Below are 18,842 nucleotides of genomic sequence, written 5' to 3'. Positions count from 1 at the left end.
TAAGGGGCCCTTCCCTGAAATCATGAATGTGTCCCCCAGGGACTCCTGCCCTGGAGCAGTACTGGGGACACTTCTTGTTGTGCTGGGTGGCAAACAGATTGATCTGGGGAAACCCCCATGTATGAAAGATCGGTCGTAGCAGATCAGACCGGATCTGCCACTCGTGCGTGAGTGCGAAGCGCCTGCTCAGCTGATCTGCTTTCACATTGTGAGCGCCCTGCAAGTACGAGGCTTTCAACGTTACGTTGTTGGCGATGCACCAGTTCCACAGTCGGACTGCTTCCGCACATAGGGCACGGGATCAGGCTCCTCCTTGTCAATTTATGTAAAACATAGTGGAGGTATTGTCTGTATTGATCCCGACTACTTTGCCATATATGTGGTCACGAAAATGTTAGCAGGCGTTGAACACTGCTCTGAGCTCCAGTATGTTTATGTGCAGTGTCTGTTCCGCAGGGGACCATAGCCCTTGCGTCACCTTGTCGCCGATGTGCGCTCCCCATCCAATGTGGGAGGCGTTGGTAGTAAGAAAAATAGAAATTTGTGGTTGGTGGAAAGGCACCCCTGCTAGCAGGTTCTTGGGGTTTACCCACCACACCAGGGATCTGCGCACCTCTGTCATGGGCGACACCACCCTGTGGACAGTGTGGGATGCCGGTTTGTAGACGCTCACCAGCCAATGCTGCAGGCTTCGCATGTGCAATCTGGCATTTTGTACCACAAACATCGCTGCCGCCATGTGGCCCAGCAGCTGTAAGCACGTTAAGACCGGCACTGTGGGGCTGTATGTGATGACTTGCACCAGCGAACTGATGGCGCGGAAGCGGGCGTTGGGTAGGTACACCCTTGCTGTGATAGAGTTTATGCGTGCCCCTATGAACTCTATGTCTTGTGTGGGGTCTGTCTTTGACTTCGCGAGGTTGATGACTAAGCCCAGAGAAGAAAACGGGTCCGCTGTGATGCGGATCATGCGTAGGACCTCTGCCTTTGAGGCCCCTTTCAGTAGGCAGTCGTCCAGGTATGGGAATATAAACACCCCCTGTCTGTGCAGGAAGGCTGACACCACTGCCAGGGTTTTGGTAAAGACTCTGGGGGCCGAGGAGAGGCCAAACAGAAGAACCCTGTACTGGAAGTGCTCCTTGCCGACCATGAAGCGGAGGAAGCGCCTGTGTGCTGGGTGGATCGTTATATGAAAGTAAGCATCTTGTAAGTCGAGGGCTGCAAACCAATCTCCATCGTCCCGTGCCGTGAGTATGGAGGCGACTGTAATCATCCGAAAACGTTGCTTGCGTGAGTAGCGGTTGAGGCCCCGAAGATCTAAGATGTGCCTCCAGCCTCCTGTTTTCTTCTCTGTGAGGAAGTAGCGTGAATAAAAACCTTTCCCCTGGAATTGTTCCGGCACTCTTTCCACCGCCCCTATGAACATAAGGTGGTCCACCTCCTGCTTGAGCCTCGCCTCGTGGGTAGCGTCCCGGAGGTGAGGCCTGGAAGGAGGCTTTGTCGGTGGGAGTGACTGGAAGGGGATCGCGTAACCCGTGGCTATGATCTCCAGCACCCATTTGTCTGTGGTGATCTTTTGCCATTGGGAGTGAAACGGTCTGAGGCGATGATGGAACATGAGATGAGAGTGGCATTGTGCGATGGTAGTGATAGTGCAGCCCTCGACATGCCCGTCAAACTTGTTGCCTTTGGGCCTGTCCCGAGGGTGTACGGCTTTGTTGAGAACGTCATCTGGGAGTTCTGTACTGTTGCTGTTGTTGATGTCGCCCTTGGTCGTAGCCCCGCTGATACTGCGCACGCTGTGGTTGGTACGGGTAGCGTCTTTGCTGAGGGTAATATTTTTTCTTCCTATATGGAGGAGTATAAATACCCAGGGTTCTAAGTGTAGCTCTCGAGTCCTTGCTAGAGTGGAGGACCGAGTCGGTTGAGTCTGCAAACAACTTTTGCATGTCAAAGGGAAGATCCATGATCTTCGCCTGTAGGTCCCTCGGGATACCCGATGTCTGGCGGCAAGATTCTCTACGCATGACCACTGCTGTAGCCGTTGAGCGTGCCGCCATATCTGTCATATCCAGGGCGATCTGGACTCCCGTTGTCAAAGCTGCGTAGCCCTCTTGCACAATTGCCTTTAACACCGGTTTCTTACCTTCTGGAAGTGAATCCATGAGGGGAGCAAGCCCGGAGTAATTATCAAAATTATGGTTCGCTACGTGTGCCGCATAATTTGCCATTCTCAGTAGCAGGGTGGAAGAGGAATATACCTTCCTGCCAAACAGCTCTAGCTTCTTGGCATCTTTGTCTGATCTCTTTGACCTCTGCTGGGACGACTCGACCACCAAAGAACTTGGTTGTGGGTGACTGAAGAGGAATTCCATGCCCTTTGCCAGGACGAAGTACTTCTTATCCGCTCTCTTGTTCATAGGCGGAGCGGAGGCCGGAGTCTGCCATATGGTAGTGGCTGACTCCATAATGGCTTCGTCCAGCGGGATAGCAATTTTGGATGAAGCCGGGGGTCTCAAATTTTTCAGGAGTTTGTGATGTTTCTCCTGCACTTCTGCCATTTGAATGCCTTGCGTGAAAGTCACCCTTTTAAACAGCTCCTGGAACTGTTTGAGGTCATCCGGGGGAGCGACATCCCCGGGGTCCATGGCCTCATCTGGGAAGGATGAGGAGGAACCACTAGGATAAACCTCCCTCGAACTCTCAGGTTCCTGCGGCCGATGATACACCTGCTCGCTGGAGGATTGCGAAGGAAAGTCTCGGGGTTCTGAAGTTAACTCCCCTTGAGATAACTGTGTTTCCATCCCTCATCAAGAGTGTCCACAGGGGTACTGGACGGCCGGGGGGGACCTGCCCCTGGGCGTAGGCCTGGGGTGTCTGTGTCCAGCATGATAAGAACAACCATGGCAGCATGGGCACGGGTCCAGGGATGGAGACCTGGACCACTCTCGGGGTGTGTACTCCCGATGTCTGGGAGAGCGAGACCTCCGCGATGACACAGATAACGGTGAAACTGGTTTGTGGTAATACTCCAGGGGATCCAATCCCAGAAAAGGTGAAGGTAGCCCAAGCCATGGTGACATTGGTTGGAGGAACGGAGAAGGAGGTTCTGGATAGGCCGGTGGAGACCCAGGCCTTCTGGGCGGCGTGTGTAGCACAGGGGGAGGGCTTGTTGTCAGTAGCAGCGCAGCCCTGTCCGGAGAAGGGCTGCGGTGCTGGGTTTTTGTTCTTGCCTTTCTCATCCCCTGCGGGGCTGGCACCGCCCCCTCCCGTGCCGGGGATCTCGGCCCCGCTGTCGGCGCCGCGCTCGGCCCGCTCAGCTGCGGTGCCGCGTGGGTAACGTCCTCCGGTGCCTGCAGGCTCCGTGCCTGTTGGCCCTGCACCGTTGGTGCCGCGGGGGTCGGTGCCGCCTGTGGCGGTGCCTCCGGTTCCAGCGCTTGCCTGGCCGACGCTCTAGGTGCCGCGCGTGCCGGCTGTTTTGTAACCGGAGGCTCAGCCTCTGCCACGTGCGCTGCCGCTTGCCTGAGTATGCGGTTGGGGGCTGTGTGCTCCGCCTGTCCCGCTCGCTGAAACTGCCGGCAAGGATCAAGCTGGGGAGAGCTTCCTCCGTTTCTGCACCGAGGGGGTCAAAGAAGCTGCCTTCCTCTTGTGGAACCCAGAGGGCCCTTCTGGTTGAGGTCTCTCCGGCAAGTCCGGCTGGAGGGCCTTGTCAAACAAGAGCATTTTAAGACGCATTTCTCTGTCTTTCCTGGCCCTGGCTGTGAGCTTAGCACAGTGGGAACACTTCTGGGTAACGTGTGAGTCCCCCAGGTATCGGATACATTCACTGTGCCCATCGGAGGCCGGCATAGCTTCATGGCAAGGCTCACACTTTTTAAAGCCTGAAGAGACCATCGCGGTGAGTCTTCTACTGTTAATAGGGTACTTAGCACTTAATCCGTGCCTGTTTACCCGAATCGCGGACACCGGCCTGCAGGGCAGCGGGTGGCCTACTGGCCTTACATCCACTTTTCTTCTCCGCTCCTCTCTCTCTTTTTATGATATATTTTCTTTTCTTTTTTTTTTTTTTTTTTTTGATATTCTCTTTGTCCTCTTTTTTTTTTTAACCGGAAAAATACAACAATTTACACGTAGAAACACTATCTAATCTGACTCTGGCCGTAGCGTGAGTGGATTCCGTCTGCAGCCGATGGCGGTTGAGAAGGAACTGGCGGGGACCGGCGCGCCCCAGCACATGCGCGATCCAGGAGAAACTGCTGGAAGGTTTCCGATCTGCGGCGCCGGGCAAGCCTGACACCTATTGTGGAGCACCCACGGGGACACTCAATGAAGAACAATCATTTCCCTCAATCTGCTGGCGTGACTCCTACTAATGCAGCCCAATATGTCATTAGCCTTTTCAGCAACAAGAGAACACTGTTGACTCGTGTATATCTAGTTTCTTACCTATTGTAATCACCAGGTCCTTTTCTGCAGAACTGCTTCTTGGCCAGTTGGTCCCCAGCATGCAGCAGTGCATAGGATTCTTCTACTGAACTTCACCTGATTTCAGGTGGCACAATCCTCCAATTTGTCTAGGTCACTCTAGACCCTATCCCTCCCCTCCAGTATATCTCTCTCTCTCTACCAAGCTTAGCGTTATCCACAAAATTATTGATTGTGCAATCCATCCTGTCATGCAAATCATTAATTAAGATGTTGAACAAAACCAGCCCAACGACTGACCACCAGAGCACTCTACTTTAAACTGTCTGCCAATTAAACATTGAGCCATTGATCACTATCCAATGAGCCCAACAATCTAGCCAACTTTCTATTCACCTTATATTCCATTCACCCAAGCCACAGTCCTTTAACTTTCTGACAAGAATATTTTAGGAGACTGTACAAAATCTTTGCTAAAGTCAAGGTATGCCACATCCATCGCTTTCCCCATATCCACAGAGTTCATTATCTCATCACAGAAGGCAACTAGGTTGGTCTGGCATGACTTGCCATTGATCAATCTACGTTGACTGTTCTTTTAAAACTTTCTCTCCTCCAACTGTTTCAAAATTGGCTCCTTGAGGACTTGCTCCATGATTTTTCCTAGAACTGAAGTTAGGCTAACCAGTCTACAGCTCCCTGAATCCTCTTCCCTCCCCTTTTTGGAGACAGGCACTACATTTGCCTTTTTCCAGTTGTCCAGAACCTCTCCGATCACCACAAATTTTGATAATGGCCAGTGGCTCTGAACTTGTGCAAGTCCGTTTTTTCTGAATAGGCCTTAACCCATTCTCTCAGCAGTGAGGGCTGTTTGCCTCCTCCTTTTACTGTGCTGCCCAGTGCAGAAGTCTAGGAGCTGACCTTGTGACAACTGAGGCCAAAAAAGCTTTAAGTACTTCAGCTTTTTCCAGATGATCTGTGACTAGGTTGCCTCCCCCATTTAGTAAGTCTGCCCCCCCAGTACTTTCCCTGACCCTCTTCTTGTTGCTAACATATTACAGAAACCCCTTGTTACCCTTTACACCCCTGGATGGATGCAACTCCAACTACCATTTCACTTTCCTGATTACAACCCTGCACGTTCAAGCAACACAGCAAACCCTCGAATTTACATACCACGATTTAGCAGACTTCAGGAATAACGGGACAACCCCGGTGTTCCTGAAGTCTGCTGCGGTCCGTAAAATCCTATCGCCCCATTCCTCATCCATCCTCGCCCCCCGCCCCAAAAAAAAAAAAAATTAAGGGACTAACTGCTGCTGCGGCCTGGAAGAGCTGCCCCTCCTCCACTGGAGCTGTAAAGTGCTCCTCTAACCGGGGGTGGGACACGTACATGGGCAGATGGCACTCGCGTACATGCCCCACCACTGGTGGGAGGAGCATGTAACGGCTCCAGCTGTGTGCGGTGTCTCCTCCAGGCTTGTGCAACAGGGCAGCTCCAGCGGCTCAATGGGGTGCCTCCAGCTGCAGACCAGCAGCTCCAGCCGTGCGGTGGGTTCTGGCGGTTCAAGCTCCAGTGGTGGCAACTCTGGTGAATCGCCAGCTTTTTTTTGGGGGGGAGGGGTGGTGGAAGGGGGGAGCTGGGGTTAGGGGAGCCTGGGGGGGGGTGGAGGGGCAGTAAACCCTCATTTAACAGACTTTCAGGAGTAGCAGATTACCCCACACACGCCTGGCATTAGTCCATTAAACTGAGGGTTTGTTGTATCTCTATACTCCGCCATAGCCATCTGTTCAAGTTTCCATGTCTTGTGAGTTTCCCTTTTTTGTGTTTAAGCTGAAGTTTTCTCTGCTAAGCCAAGCTGGTCACGTACCACATTTGTTATTCTTTCTGCAGGTTGAGAAAATATGTTCATGAGCCCTTAATAAGGCTTCTATAAAATACAGCCAGTTCTCCTGGAGTGCACAAATGCAACTGAGGCAGAAACTGGCTCCTTTTACCAAACCAGGTCCCAAAAAGGGGACCTTTCTGCCCCACTTCCTATTACCAAACACTCTGTAACAAACTAAGCAAACCTACCTAGAGCACTACAAAGTGCAGTTAGTGAGTCAGAAAAACACAACCCAATTTTGCATGTAAAAGAAACCTGAGACTTACCTGGATGTTGCCAAAGTCCACGTTTTCATAATGGAAATGCGCACACTCCGCCATCTTCGGGAAGTGGCCCTTAGTAAAGGATAACCTGAAGCACATTAAAAAAAAGCTATAAGAGGCACATCTAAACAACTGTCAGAACTGCACGTCGGGATAAAATGCAGCTGGACCATCCACACTTAAGCGCCTGACCAAGACAATACAACATCCTGATGCTCAGGGACATACAGCGCTGTGTACCGTGATGTGCCAAAGCCATGAGGAAAGGGATCTGGTGAAGGAGGTAAACTAAACAGCAAAGGGACACTTATTATCTCTGTAGGGAAATGTGCATCCCGACACCACCAGGGCCAATATCTACAGGGAAGGATGCAAGCATAAGCTGTTCCACCTGTACTTACACAGGGGAAATTAATCTGTGAACAGCCTGACACAAGAGATACATGAAAGCCAAGCTTTACCTGTGAAAGGCATCACAGCCCATCAGTCCTGGGTTGGTGGATCTGATGGTGCAGAACAAATGCTATTCATCCTTCAGCCTTTTTTTAAAATTTCAGAGGTGAGGATAATCATCTCCAAGCATCCCAACTACAGCAATGGCTGACAGGGAGCTGCTCTGGTTCTACATCAGGATCTTCCTTCTCCTGAAGCTGCTGCAGACTCCTATAGATACGTCTTGTTGTGAGCCAACGCAGATTGTCATTATCTGGCTCACTCCTCCCATGGGAATGTAAGTGGGAAGTGAGATACTGCATCTAGCTGCTCAGTAATAGAACAAAGAGCCACCTTCCCTAACAGCATCAGAGCGTGATCACTCTGAATACACACACCAGTGCTCGCAGCTCTGGAAGTTAAAGGATGGGCCAAGTCATTTTTGCCTAATTTGAACCCCATTCACAGCTCATTGGTTTGAATTCTGCTGAGGGAGAGCAAATGAGCATAAAAAGAGAACAGAAAAAGCCCACAGATTAAAAAACAGTCCCACAGTAAAAGTAGCATAAAAGCAACAGTGGGCAAGTACAGTGGAAAAAAGAAATAAAAATGGAACAGACACAAGAAAAAAATTCATAAAAATAAAAGGTCATCCACTTGTCCCAGTTTAGCTTTCTTTCTGTGTCAGAAGCATTGGGGAAGTATTGCACTTGTACCTTGCAAAGATTACCTTTAGTTTTTGTTTTGTTTTGTTTTGTTTTAAATGTATCATCTTTGGGGAGGAAAGGTTAAATTACAGCAAAGCTGAGATTCAAAATTCAGACTCGCTTCATCAGTCTTTGCCCATGAAAGCTTATGCCCCAAAACATGTTAGTCTACAAGGTGCCACAGGACTTCTTGTTGTTTTTGAAGATACAGACTAACTTGGCTACCTCTCTGATACTTATAGAATTCAGACTAGCTCTGCAGAATTCTCCCCAAAGCACCTGTGCAAAGTTTGCAAAACCTCCACCTCTATAAGCTTTATTTGCCCCCCAGCTTTAACGTTTAGAGCATGGTGACCAGCAGGTTTCCTTTTCACAGGCCCACCCTGCTCTGACAAGAGAACTAACAGAAATCCTTGAGGGCTCATACCCTGGTTTCTGGAAGCACTGGGGCTCTGTTGCAATATGACAGTCTGGCGCATAGCTAGAATCACTGACACAAGGAATGGGAGCACAGAGGACAGAAAAGCTACAGGATTAACTTGAAAACAAAATAAGCTGATTGCTCTTACTTTTTCACATTCTTCACTTTCATGCTCGCTGTGCTGCCACATGTCCGAAGCGGCAGCTCCCCTGGAATTTCAGGAATATCTGCACCTCTTGCCTAGGGCAAAAAAGGGAAAGGAAAGAGAAATGTTAGGTTTCACTGCACATTACATTTTTGATTCCTTCAACACTAGATAAATATTTGCACTGTCTGTGCAATTCTCATGACTTTATGCAAGTTATACTTAATAATGTACAGCACTGAATCATTGACTACAAGGATGCTAACCTAAAACATGGTTAGCTACTTACATAAACAGAACCTTGCTAATTCTCTCTAATAACTGGGAGAGTCAATGCATTATAGACCCAAAGAATAAGAGATTTTCAAAACTAGAGTCCTAACTTTAGGCTCCTAATTAAGCATCTTGGCTTTCAACACTGCTGCGCTCCCAAAGAACTCCTACTGAAGGCAATGGAAGCTGCTGTATGCCCAGAGTACTACTGAAAATCAGGCCAGCTATTTAAGTACCTAAAGATGGAAAAAAAAATTTTAAATATCTGCAAAATCCGAGCCTAAGCAAACCAAAACAACAACAAAAACCATCAATCAAGAATAAAAGACATAATCAGGTGACGGGTCAGTGTGCTGCCCAGTGTCAGTCCAGCAATTCCAAGTCCCTGGTCATGATCACAGACTTGCCTCACATTACTGGGTGCCTCAACAGTGCTGTAAGCTTCCAAGCGACAGGTTGCTGATACGGGGTGGCAAGTTCAATGAGGTCTTTAGCTGCCTCAAGCGTATTAGGTGTAGAAGGCACGACCAAGTCCACCACATCATGATTAGTGGGAGAGCCACCCAGAGTTGGACTCAATGGTGTTTGTGGTGCTGAAGCCTGTCACACCATCTCCCTCTGTTTGGAGGCTCTGAGACTCGAAGGTGACTTGGTGAACCGGAGAGGGCAGTGTCCCCTATCACTCCTCTCATACCTCTTGAGCCCTGGGGAGTTAAATCGGAGCCATGGTTGGGGTTCCCACTGCAGTGCCGGTACTCTCTAGTAGTGACTTTGGGTTGCACCACGCCCCTGGTGAACTCGGTCCTGGCTGTTCTGGTACTGCTGGCCTGTGTGCCACTTCTACCAATAACTACCACAGGTGAAAAGTCCCTCTCTTTGTACATATGCAACTTGAAGGATTTGCAGATTTTTACAACAATCTGCTGAATGAGTCTCCCCCAGACAGCATCAGCAGCAGTCGACATGACTGAGCATTGGCTTATGGCAGAAACCACAAACCTCCAAGCCTTGGGCTTGTGGCACAGCACAAAACCTGAGGCAGACTGTAGTTACTATCCACCGCTTTTAACTACACAAGAATGACAACAATTAACACTAGAGAGAGAATGATTTAACTGAGAACAACAAATAAGAACTGGAATGAGGGAATGCCACACTTACACGAAAAGCCAGCAATGTACCAGTGCGGTCATGGACGGCAAGAAAAAACTGAGGGAGAGGTGGGACAGCAGGCTCATATATAGCGCTTTATACCAATAGCACTCCCGGGGGCTCCCTGGCTGAGGTTACAGAGACTACTAGGGAAAAAGTTTCCGACATCCGTGCATCTTGAAAGCACGCCCCTCAACTGGAATGGACATGAAGAAGCACTCACATTACTTAGTTTCTTCATTTTAAATAAGAGGTTTAAACTAAAAGGATAAGGAGTCTGGTTGGGGGCTGGATTCAATCTCCTGACGTCTCTTCCTGCCCTAGGATTCTATGACTTTAAGCAATGAGGGCTAAATCCTGGAGGATATACATAAGACATAAATAGCACACACATTATTATCGGCACAGAGGTGAATTCCACACAAGTTGCATTAAACACTGCCCTGTAAAGAGAAGGGTTACTTTTAACTAAGAATGATGACTCCTCCACCTTTGGGCACTATTGATTTAAACTGGAGCTGAGGACATTCAGCTGTACATTTTGATTGCCTAAGCAATATTTTAACCTCATTGTCTCACAAAGAGTCTATGTTTAAAACATCCACTTTGCTTCAAGGAAAAATAGGTACAAAACATAATTCCTTAAATAAAGTGATCCCTGACCTGTCTTATTTTACAGACAATTAAATTTGGTCAATAGCATTAATAAAACATTTGAGTGTCTCCTTGGAAGTGCTAAGATGACAGCCACTGTTATATATGTTGTAGCTCTTTCACATAATACAATAACTAACTACAAAAATAAATGTTCCACTCCTGTGAACATTTTTGAAATTAGAACCTGAAATATATTGCCACTCTCGATTTCCATGGAACAGAACCCTTTTGAGATGAAAAATAATTTTCCATCTCCCATTTGCCACAGAATCTGGTGCTATGTGAAACCAGATAAGCGAAACTGATGAGAAAAGATAGGCTCGGAGCCAAATGGCAGCAGCAGATAAAGATCACACTGTGTCAGACTCAAAGCAGAGTGGGCAAGGGGAGCTGCACAGGACACTTCAGAGAATGCACTTGTCTTGTTTGTCTCCTCTTGCTCCCTCCCAGTTCTCAACTGAATTATGCCTAAATCATGATGGAAGGAGATCCATACCTCTAGCCCATCAGTGTTTATTCATTTAAATGGTGCACAATGAGATGCAATATACTCTTTTTCAATATTAAAATCAAGGTTTCGCTGCAGAAAAGCAATCCCGTTGCTAGAGGGCAGACTGAGAAATCTCAAACCAGGAAGCACCAGTGGGACGATGGTTGCCACCCAAGCCCAGGAGTAATTACAGGAAGTACTGACAGATGGAAGAAATAAAATCAGATAAATAGCCACTAACATATACTATTGCAATTATAAAACTGTGTGTCTCCCAAGTATGTACATATTTTAGTTCCCATTGTGTGTTTACACTTGTTTTGCTCAGAAACCTGCCAAAAATTTGTCACTTGAAATTATATTTCCCTCCAAATATAAACAAAATCCACTAGAAAGGGACTGGTCACCTTTTGTGCTCCTTGCCACAGTAATTTGTTTTTAAAACTCATTTTGAAACAGCTGAACTACTTACATTTGAAAATTAGCTAGTGACCCACTGCAGCTGCTCCTTTTCATTTCTTATGTTTTTATACATCGGTATTCCCTGGAAACAAAGTAACTGCATATCTGTTTATGCAAATTATTTATTCCCATTCTTAGGGCTAAATGGCAGTGCTGTTTAAGTATGCACTGGTCCAAAACTTGGTAAACAACTTAGAGCATAATCCAAAATGCAATCTATTGACTTGAATGGGTTTTGAAGCAAGCCTGTCTGTGGCAAGAGAATGATTTTATTAGAGCTAATTGCGAATTTTCCAACAAACATTGCTCTGTTACAAAATTTTGGTCAAGCCAAAACTTTCACTATGAAGTTGATTAGGTTGAATTTCTGATCAAAAACAGAGATCCTGACAGACCAACCAATAGTCCAAGCAGTTAAACTACTCAGCTGCTGTCTGAATGGCCCAACTGCAAGTCTCTGCTCTACCTTCCTTTCTCTCTCTCTTTCTCTGGCCCATTGGATAGTTGTTTATATACAACAGCAGAGACTTATGGAGACAGACAACTTTCCTCATGTGGGATAAAGCAGGCAATGCGAAGATTTGAACCTGGGTATCCCTACTCCAATCAAATGCTTTAACCACTCAGCTGCTGGACTGGGAGAAGGATTATGCATGTCTCCTCTCTCCCACCAAGAATTTGTGAAGGCCCTGTTGCATCCTGATGCAGCAGAAAAGTCAACACTTTGACCTTTTTCACAAAGTGGAATTCTCGTTTTAACCAATAATTTTTTAAATAATTGAATGCAGAACTAAAATATTCACACAGAGTAAGTCAGGGGTGAGCAGAGTGTCAGGCGGGCACTCATAAGAAGGTGCAGCACAAATGGCTGCTGGGTCTCAGGCTCATACACCTCATTAAAAATGCTGAAACGTATTACTGTGTATGCATGTGCATTTCACATTTATATACCAATTAATACAGTTTTTACATTCTACAGAATTATTTTCTTATACATGTCCAAAGGGTCCCCCCCTGCCATATAAACACAACCAAAATTTCCATCAGTTTGGATTAAATTAGACAGGGAGAAGGTGTGGGGGCATTAAAAGTGGGGCCTGACATAAAGTTTGCTCATCTCTGGCTGAAAGTAAAATCCATACATTCACTATAAGCAACTGGCCAATACTTTCGATCTCTGAGTGATGTAAGTTAGGCACACAGGGCCATATTTACGAATATTAGGCATAGAGATTTGGATGCCTATGTCCCACTAGAAGTTAATGACACTTATGGTAGGTCTACACAGCAAAGTTATTTTGAAATAACAGCTGTTATTTTAAAATAACTATCCTAGCATCTATAATTTCGAAATAGTGGTTGCTTTATTTCAAAATAGACAAACCTCATTCTATGAGCAATAGCAGCTATTTCAAAATAGGTGCAGTTAAGACAGGGAATAGAGCTCTATTTTGAAAGAGGCTCTGTTGTGTAGATGCTGTATTTCAAAGGAGCTAAGTGCTATTTCTAAATGCATTTTTGTGTGTAGCGGTGTTACTTCACAATGAGTTCTTTTGGAATAGCTCTTCCTGAACAGTTTATTTTGAAATAAGCCTGTTGTGTAGACATACACTTAGACACCTACCTCCGTCACTTGGGTGCTTTGGAAAATGTTACTAATAAAACCAGCAGGGACCCTGGAATCCCAGCACCCATAATATTCACTTCCTGAGCTGCCCTGTTTGAAAAATTTGGTCTTGATATCTGCAATCATTATTTAATGCAGCTGCAGTGAAGTTTAAATGACATAAAACCTCTCAGGCATAAATAATTTCAATCTGACAAGTTCACAGCATACCAGAGCATGAAAGGGTTCTCACTCACAACAGACCTGACTGAGTCCATTAAAAAGGCTCCTCTGAAGCACAGAAGACAAGACGTCCAATTTGCAAGTTCAAGTAAAAGGAGAGAACAGTCTGATAAAAGGGTTCCAGTATTTACCACAGTTAACAAGGTGGCACAGAGGGAGCTACATCCTCTCCCAGCACATGGGAGTGCCCAGCATGGACAGGCACAGCTTCTACAACTCCCCGCCTGCAGTCCCTGGTGCACACACACAACGCTGGTGTGGAAGGGCAGGGAAAGAGAACAGTTTGGGGGCACAAAGCACTGCAGGAATCCTCATCAGCTGAGCTGGCATCTAGGGCAGATGGGTATAGCCCCCTGATTCTCTGCTCAGCCCTAGAGGGGCACAGAGTAGCCTTGGAGACAGTTTCTTGAAATTTGCTGCTCCCGCACCCCAGCACTCTGCTGTGCACAGCGTGACCTCAAGGGGGAATTGTGACACATGTTCTTCAAAGAACATTACCCTTGAATGTTACTCTACTTGACGACCAAGTACCCATGTCATCCTGTTACCAGAATTCTTATCCCCATTTTCCCTTTTACAGCTGGAAATTGCTGTGTCAAATCTGAATCCTGAAAACTACCCGCCCACAGTTCCACTAAGTTCTATGGGCTACTCCCCACTGTGGGGCACTCACTTTGCGCACCGATCCTCTGCACAGGAATGAAGATTACTGTTACAGAATGGATAGCTGATAGGTGCATACAACCCTTCTCCCATCCCCACACTCAATACATCTCAAAGCTGATATGGAGTCTCTCTGCATGTGTGGGTTCAGCCGCCTGATTGTTTCAATAAAGTACTGTGCTGGCATCTTGCTAAAAGTTGGAACTAACCAAAAAAAATAATTAATTGCTTTTGGTGGGAATTTTTGAAAGATTTTACCCCCATGGACTATTTACAGTGATTACCACTTTTCACCTTCATAAAAAAAACGTTCTATAAATATCCACCAAGCACTCAGAGGTAAAAGCCTCTCCCTGTTCTAAGCATCATTTAGAGCAGGGTGGGGAACCCCTAGCACAGTCAGAAACCCAACCACGCGCACTCAGTTCAGATCAGGGTTTGCGCCAGTTATTCGGACAAGTGCAAATTCTCAGTTTGAAAACAAAATCTCATTTCTACCTTTATCTCATCAACAGCTTCTAAAAGGGAGAGGAAACTGAATTTACAACTTGAGTCTGTTTGCAAACATAGAAAGGATTTAAATGCTATTCATGGTCTGATCAGCAGAGTGCAGTAGTTACACACTGAACAATCACCTATGTACAAAACTGCCAACCAAGGGCTCTCTTCTGTTCTAAGATGTAATACAAGAACACAACTGTGTAGTCTAGTGTGCCCTTGCACAGAAACGAGTGGGGCCCCCGCACTGCAGTAAGAAAGGATTAAATACATTTCACTACCAGATACAGCAAGTAAGGACTGAAGGTCCTGCTATACTCTTTAATTACAGAAACTCTGGTCATTCTGGGCAGAGAAATAGCTGTGAGAACTTCGGCAAAGCACAAAGGCATTCTCAGCAATGAATTGAGCAAGGATTGAGAACTCTGTCAAATGATTACCAAAAAGGAGTAACTGTACCAAAAGAAAAAAATCTGTATTATTAAATCATCTCCTTGTTCCACGCTCAATGCTGAGTTCTTTGATCCCCCTGCACAAAGGCCTGAAAAGGTCTAGTCATATCACACCCGGCAGCTGTAGGCTTTGTGTGCGTTTTTAAAGCAAAGCAAGAAATTCTTGTTGGATTAATTGGAGGAAGTGTAGTCTCACTGATTAAGCACAATACCGGTGATTCTGTGATTCAGCAAGAGGTTGGATCTGTTCTCAGTTATGCTACATAATTACTACATTGCCCTGGGCAAATCACTTTCACCTCTCTCTTGTTTTTCATTTGTGCCTCCATAAAACAGGGTAATACTTCAGGATTTCACATGGATGTTGTGGAATCGCAGTCACTAAAAAGTCTCCTGAAGTGCTTCTGAGATTCCTGAATGAAAGGCACTGGAGAAGTGCACATATTGCTATTTAGATGTGGACATAATGGGAAAACACTTTTGCTCAAGAGAAAACAAAAGAGCAATTCAATTATTCTAAAGCTTGTAACTCAGCACATGAAAGGAGTTAATGAGAAAAAGAGCAATGCCTGCTGTTGGTATGGTACACCAACTCCGGACACCAGCTTAGAACTTTTAACTCAATTTTTCATGTTCTTCATCAATGTGATTGAATCTTTTTAGCCAGTAATTATTGCATGGGTGTAACTTACAATGAACTATCTCTTTCAAGGATCACACTGGAATGTGTTTTCCTATTCCTGGCATTTGCTCCTCAAAGATAGACCTTTAAATACAGCCATGAGCAGACAATTTTAAGGGTTGTTTCTATCTTCAGACCAGCATAGGTATCTGAGAGGAGGAGCTATGTCATCATTTATTGGTCTCATGTAACTACACTGCAGGGATTCCTAACTCATTGGTCACAATTACATCTGCTAACAGTCACCGGCTGGGTGGCTCTGAGACACATGTGGCTCTTACAGGAGCCATTTGCGGCTTTGCCGCTGCTCAATCCTCTGGCTCCCAGGCCCTGCCCTGCTGTGCTGAAATGAAACTCAACTGAATTGATTCAACGACCAGCAGGAGGGATCCAGCCATTAAACCAATTAAATGGAATCCCATTTCATCACAGCAAGGCAGGGAACTGCCCGCAGTGCAGGTGGGGGAAGGGAATAGGAAGGCTGGGGGAGCCGCACAGAAGAGGAGATGGCAGTAGCAGCAGGGGCCCAGCAAAGGAGCAGCGGGGAGCAGCAGCGGCAGTGCGGAGAACTCTTGTAAGATAGGTGAGAGGGTCGGGGGGATTGAGAGGGGTTTAAGCCTGGGGACGGGAAAGCAGGGCAGGGGTGGGCTGAAAGCCAGCTAGGGCTCTGCACCCCAGCCAGCTCCCAGCTGCAGGGTTGCTGGGGCCCTGCCCCCAACCCCAGTTTTTGGAAATCTTATGCAGGATAGGCAGCCCTGGCTGGGTATCCTGTGGGTGGGGCTGCCTGTCCCACTAAGTTTTTGAGAAATCTGGTAACCCTAGCTGAGAGGGGTATAAGGCTGGCAGAAGAGGTGTTTAAGCCAGGGGATGGGGGGCATTTTGGGGATAAGAGGGGTTTAAGCTAGAGGGTTGGGGGTGCATTTTTCCCAGGGTGTACCTTCTCCTCCCCATGCCCCCTTTGGAATTGCCTTGGTTCCTGAATTGTCAAAATGGGTCCCTGTCTCGAAAAGGTTGGGAACTGCTGCTCTACAGGCTACGAAATATGCATCACATGCACACTCGCTGTTATTCATCTCACACTCTTCAATGGCAGTTTCCTGCATATACTCATGATCTGGCCTGCATGTATGTCACTAAAAGCAAGGATCCAGCCCTAACAATATGTAATACAAGTCCCTGGAAACAGAGAGCGTCTCGCACAAATCCAGTGACTAGTGTTCCCTCTAAGCTGAGCACTTGGGCAACCACCCAGGAATGATCCAAACTACTAGCTTACTAGCGGAGCACTCACAGCGGGCAGTATGTTTCCACTGGCGGTGCACACTCGCACATTCTGGTGCATGTAACAAAAGTTACTTCACACAGGGGTGGAAAAAACTTAGAGGTAACATTGCCATTGATACCCGCTCTTGTATTTTTGAACACCCCCCCATGTTAAAATTCATCCTCATGCAGAAGGCCAGGATAAGATGTAGGCTTTCTCTATACTACACAGCTTTTAGTGACACTGCCATGTAGTTAAACTCTGGGCAGCATAAATGCTATTTAAAACTTGCACCCCCAGGAGCTCTGTTAGCTTTGTTTACTGTTCACACTAGCACTTGCCACAGCAAACCTTTGGGAACAGAAAAGGGTGTAAGCACCTGTGAACGATGAAAGCTCTGTGCTCAATTGCCAGTGTCCACAAAGCCTTACTAAGATCCACTTGGTGGAACTGGAATATTGCATAGCCTTTCTTCAGGCCATGGACGTGGAGCAAATTTCCTCCTACTCTGGTAGCTCTTCCCAGCAAGAATGTGCATTTCCTGCTTTTTTTTTTAAGAGAGACAACAGATGCACCAAGCCAAATGAGTGAACAGCTCCCATGGACATCATTAGCATGATAACTACGTGGGAGCCTTAAGGTTAGATGCAACACTGCTATGGAGAGGCTACAGTGAGAGTTCCTTATTACATTAACAAAGAGCTCAACAAAAGGCACTGTGTACAGTACGTTGCCCTACTTAACAATATATTGGCTAAGGAATGTACTTTAGGGAACAAAAACTTCACATATGATAAGCGTGGGAAAGGCAGCCAGGGTTAAAGTTTCTGTACAGCGTAGAGAATGCTTCTGAGAGCAAACCACAGGGAGCAAAATATTCAGTGAACATCATGCCTGGATTTCAGTTACTTACTTTAAAAAAAAAAGGGGGGGGCGGGGTGGAGGGAGGGAAAACAACACTGTTAGAGGCACAATTTCTAGTCTATTGATCTGCTCCTCTCTTCCACAACTGCAGTTTAAACACAAAAGAACAAGAAAGGCTTTGGGGCTGTTGTGCTGAAATACCATTTCTTTTACACGGAAAAAAGAATCAAAATTACTGGATTGAAATCAGCTCAGAACAAGCAGGTGCAACTTTAGTGGAACTCCGCTAGGCACATTTAGTGATGACATAACTGGCAATGTGTCTAGCATAAGGTGGTTATAAAAGGTTGTGTCTACAACAAAGTGATCTGGATATGGAATGGGGGTTGTAACCTGGGAAGGCAGCAGCAAAAACAAGGCATATTCAGCCCCACTGCATGCTTCTCACACTAGTTACCTTGATTTTGCACCCATGAAATACACACTCACAATGTCCTAGAACTGGGAGGGACCTCAGGAGGGTCATCTAGTCCAGTCCCCTGCCTTCTTGGCAGGACCATGCACCATCCCTGGCATCCCATTTGCTCCAATCCCAAAATGGCCTCCTCTCGGATTGAACTCACAACCCTGGGTTTAGCAGGCCAACACTAAGCTAAACTGGGCCCAGAATGTCAATTTTTCTAGGAGTTACAGTCACTCAGTGTAGATTCTGAATGCACAAACAGTTTAAGAGCCACCTATTTTGCTCACCTGAGTGTCACAGCAACGTTCAGTTGTATAGACACCAGTAACATACCACTGCCATGAAGTTCAGAACAGAAGTTAGACTGACCAGAATTTAATTAACTTAGCAGGAAAATTAAGAGCAGCAGCAGAGGCTGTAGTGGTGTCAGCAGAATGAGGAAGACAGCGAACAGCCCAGACCCAGCCCGTGGTAGGGAGAGGGGTATGGAGCCCCAGCGCTCATGGGCTGAAGGTAGGTGGGCCGGGGCTGGATGCAGCCTGTGAGCCCTACCTGGTGGGGGCAGGAAGCAGCTCCAGCCTCTTCATGCTGCCACCTGTACCTCTGCAGCTGATGCTCCTCCTCCCCCTCTCCCACCTCTGCCCAGTGTGGGGGAACAGAAACACATGCTGCCTGGAGAGGCTTCTCCTCCTGCTCTGACTGGCTGGAATTCCAGTCAATCATAGCAGCAGGGGCTGCACTTGGGAGCAGTGGAAGAAAAGCTTCTCTGGGGCGTTTTCTCTGTGCTGCCA

At 46.8% G+C, this 18,842-nt stretch overlaps 1 protein-coding gene across 6 annotated transcripts in view; it reads right to left on the bottom strand.

The window, feature by feature from the left end:
- ARHGAP32 (Rho GTPase activating protein 32) overlaps positions 1–18,842 on the bottom strand; it is a 407,411-nt gene that overhangs the window by 190,699 nt on the left and 197,870 nt on the right. For all 6 annotated transcript variants that reach the window (XM_074976799.1, XM_074976796.1, XM_074976797.1 and 3 more), the window contains exons 4-5: positions 8,286–8,377; positions 6,581–6,665 (exon numbers count right to left, since the gene is read on the bottom strand). In XM_074976799.1, coding sequence (XP_074832900.1) covers positions 6,581–6,665; positions 8,286–8,377 — 177 coding nt within the window. The remainder of the gene's footprint in view (positions 1–6,580; positions 6,666–8,285; positions 8,378–18,842) is intronic.

Source organism: Carettochelys insculpta, chromosome 25, assembly GCF_033958435.1.
Source record: "Carettochelys insculpta isolate YL-2023 chromosome 25, ASM3395843v1, whole genome shotgun sequence".
Lineage (NCBI taxonomy): Eukaryota > Metazoa > Chordata > Testudines > Carettochelyidae > Carettochelys > Carettochelys insculpta.
The sequence above is the reverse complement of the archived record's forward strand: the minus strand, read 5'-3'. Positions and strand labels throughout refer to the sequence as shown.